This window comes from Notothenia coriiceps, unplaced genomic scaffold, assembly GCF_000735185.1.
Source record: "Notothenia coriiceps isolate Sejong01 unplaced genomic scaffold, NC01 NC01_scaffold00005787, whole genome shotgun sequence".
Taxonomy (NCBI): domain Eukaryota; kingdom Metazoa; phylum Chordata; class Actinopteri; order Perciformes; family Nototheniidae; genus Notothenia; species Notothenia coriiceps.
This window is the reverse complement of record NW_011338488.1, coordinates 141449-144681: the sequence shown is the minus strand read 5'-3', so window position 1 is coordinate 144681 and position 3233 is coordinate 141449. Positions and strand designations below refer to the sequence as shown.

Here is a 3233-nt window from a genome sequence, read left to right as displayed (position 1 = left end):
TGTGGGGACCTACATCTGTTTACAGGGGAATCATTAATTTTAGTGTGAAGACTTCATTAGGTTAGGGTTAGGGTTAGGTTTAGGATTAGGGTTAGGGTAATGGTTAGGGTTAGGGTGTGTGTGTGTGTGTGTGTGTGTGTGTGTGTGTGTGTGTGTGTGTGTGTGTGTGTGTGTGTGTGTGTGTGTGTGTGTGTGTGTGTGAACCTTGTTGCGTAGCTGCAGCAGCAGTGTGAGAGCATCAGTGAGTTTGTCCTCCAGCAGAGACAGACGTGCTTTCTCCTCCGGCCTCATCTTGTCCTCCTCTTCTTTAGGCCTCTGGCAAAAGCAACACAGTATCAACTTTATTTCTTCCTTTCTCTTTCACTACAGACTAGTCCACAGGTAATTCTCTTTTTCCCATACCTGATTTGACAACTTGGTTCTAGAGCTTTAAACCTGTTTGTAATAGCTCTTTGTTAGGCTATATTTGATCCATTATCATAACCACGTTTCTCTCTCCCCACCTTTTCTCTTTCAAAGCTGCCTCCCTCTGGCTGCTCTTGGTTTGGTCCTTTCTGGCTGTAGCGCCCCCTGCTGTCCTTAAAAGTGCTGATGAAGTTTCTATCATGCAGGTGACTCTGAGAACCCATATGGCTCTGACATCTGCAGGGAGAAAGGAAAGGAAAAGTCAGACATGTTATATGGAAAATGTGTCCACAGTGGCGTGTTGGATGTTAGCTAANTGTATACATGGTATGTGTGTGTGTGTGTGTGTGTGTGTGTGTGTGTGTGTGTGTGTGTGTGTGTGTGTGTGTGTGTGTGTGTGTGTGTGTGTGTGTGTGTGTGTGTGTGTGTGTGTGTGTGTGTGTGTGTGTGTGAACCTTGTTGCGTAGCTGCAGCAGCAGTGTGAGAGCATCAGTGAGTTTGTCCTCCAGCAGAGACAGACGTGCTTTCTCCTCCGGCCTCATCTTGTCCTCCTCTTCTTTAGGCCTCTGGCAAAAGCAACACAGTATCAACTTTACTTCTTCCTTTCTCTTTCACTACAGACTAGTCCACAGGTAATTCTCCTTTTCCCATACCTGATTTGACAACTTGGTTCTAGAGCAGGGGTGTCCAAACTTTTTTCATCGAGGGCCACACACAGAACAATATACGAAGGGCTGGGCCACTCACTGGAGGTATGTAGCCTCATAAGTTCAGTTATAAGTTAGCACAATCAATCAAATGTAGGTAAATTATGCGTGTGAGTGTTGGCAGCTCATCTCTTAAAAGAGAAGCCTCAGATTGATTATAATAAGGAGAAATATGAAGGGTATATTTCAAGCTTATTATGTAAATAAGTCATTGTTTTTTTTTCTTATCAACGTAGATTTGTTAGAAAATGTTTCTTATTAACACATGAATAATACTGTGTAATATATTTTTACATTTATGTTTAAGAAGTACAATATAACAAGCACAAGTTTCATTTGTGGGCCATATTTTATTATACTTTTTGAATTTGCTGTGGGCCGATTCAAAATGGTCCGCGGGCCGCATTTGGCCCCCGGGCCGTAGTTTGGACACCCCTGTTCTAGAGCTTTAAACCTGTTTGTAATAGCTCTTTGTTAGGCTGCATTTGATCCATTATCATAACCACGTTTCTCTCTCCCCACCTTTTCTTTTTCAAAGCTGCCTCCCTCTGGCTGCTCTTGGTTTGGTCCTTTCTGGCTGTAGCGCCCCCTGCTGTCCTTAAAAGTGCTGATGAAGTTTCTATCATGCAGGTGACTCTGAGAACCCATATGGCTCTGACATCTGCAGGGAGAAAGGAAAGGAAAAGTCAGACATGTTATATGGAAAATGTGTCCACAGTGGCGTGTTGGATGTTAGCTAACCCTTTTCCACAGCTGTGCAGTCGGCTCTTCTTCACCTCCAACAGGCAGCCCTGTCCTTCCTCTCTCATCCCTCTGTCATCCTCCTCTTCATCAGAGGCATCTTTCCCTTCCACTGCTCTCTGCAGACACCCCGCCTCTGAAAACAGTAGAAGCTGGTACTTTACTTTCTTAACAACATTTCACTTTGGGTTTGTAGCCTTTTTCAGACCATTTACATGCACACTAACCTACAGTATAAAACCACGACAGGAAAGCATGACAGGGCCTCTTTAAGAGTTCATTTAGAAAGCCTTCCTGATACCTAATCCCTCAGTGATCAATCTGTTTTCCAGCCACTCACCTGTCTTGTCACAGGCGTCATCTTCACCAATTGGGTACATGTGTTGATTTGGATCAGGGATGCAGGTGCAGCGGGATCTAAGGGTGGCAATGGTAGAGACATTTCACAAAGAGTTTGTACTAAAAAGGCTAACTTTCAGTATATAGGAGATACCCTCTTGATTTGTCTCTCTCACTGTCAAAGCATCTTATCAGCTTTAAACAAACGTTGCCTTCATGCTGTGGAGATGAAGTCACACACAGCAGGTTTGAAGTATCTCTAGTGCATTGTGGGTGCAAATAAAACTTGAATGCAGTGGCGTTTGTAAAAAGTTAACCCCATCCACTTTCACACAGCACTCTACTTCAGACTGAGTGTAACTTAAGCTGCTGGCATCAGTGAATTGAATTTCAAATCAGTAGAGCACAAAGGCAAATGATGTGTAAATAATGACACACACACTCCTTATACAGCAACATCCATGTACTGTATGCACTTCCTTCAGGATTGCTGAATGATGCATCCCATTTGATCATAAAGGGGAGGAGTGTGGCCAATTGTTAATTATTAGCATAGGGAACACCACCTTAACACTATGCAAGGGCAGGGGTTGTGCAAATAATCTGCAAGAATTGGCGAGATGCTGCCAACAAAAAGTCACAAGAAGAAGAAAAAGAACCTCAGCAGGAGTGAATTCAAAGTACTGTTGAATTAATTGACTTAAAACACAGTAACATGTGAGTACTGGTGATGTGGGGGAATTAAAAAGCATCTAAGTGCAGTAGAAAATCCATCAGCAGCTGAAGGATTAAAATATAATCCTGCGAGGGCTTTTATAGTTTTAACGAAGATCAAGGGACGAGCAGTACTTCAACCCATAATAATCCAACAATCATTATAATAATAATAATAATAAAATATGTTAATCTAATCAAATTAAAATGAAGGCAAGTGTTTGTTCATGTTCTTTACATTTAAAAAGTATGTTTCCTTCCTTCCAATTCACAAAGGGATTAAACTGTTTAAAACACATGCTCAAAGTAAGCCGGATTTTGACGATG

General features: G+C 42.2%; 1 protein-coding gene across 1 annotated transcript in view; it reads right to left on the bottom strand.

Annotated features, from left to right (window-relative positions):
* Window positions 1-2266, bottom strand: part of LOC104943203 (EF-hand and coiled-coil domain-containing protein 1-like) — a 4139-nt gene extending 1873 nt beyond the window's left edge. Inside the window, exons 1-4 of the mRNA XM_010768540.1 lie at window positions 2194-2266; window positions 1854-1989; window positions 1635-1773; window positions 861-971 (exon numbers count right to left, since the gene is read on the bottom strand). Of these exons, the coding sequence (XP_010766842.1) occupies window positions 861-971; window positions 1635-1773; window positions 1854-1989; window positions 2194-2233 (426 nt within the window). The 5' untranslated portion in view covers window positions 2234-2266. The remainder of the gene's footprint in view (window positions 1-860; window positions 972-1634; window positions 1774-1853; window positions 1990-2193) is intronic.
* Between the last annotated feature and the right edge of the window lie 967 nt (window positions 2267-3233).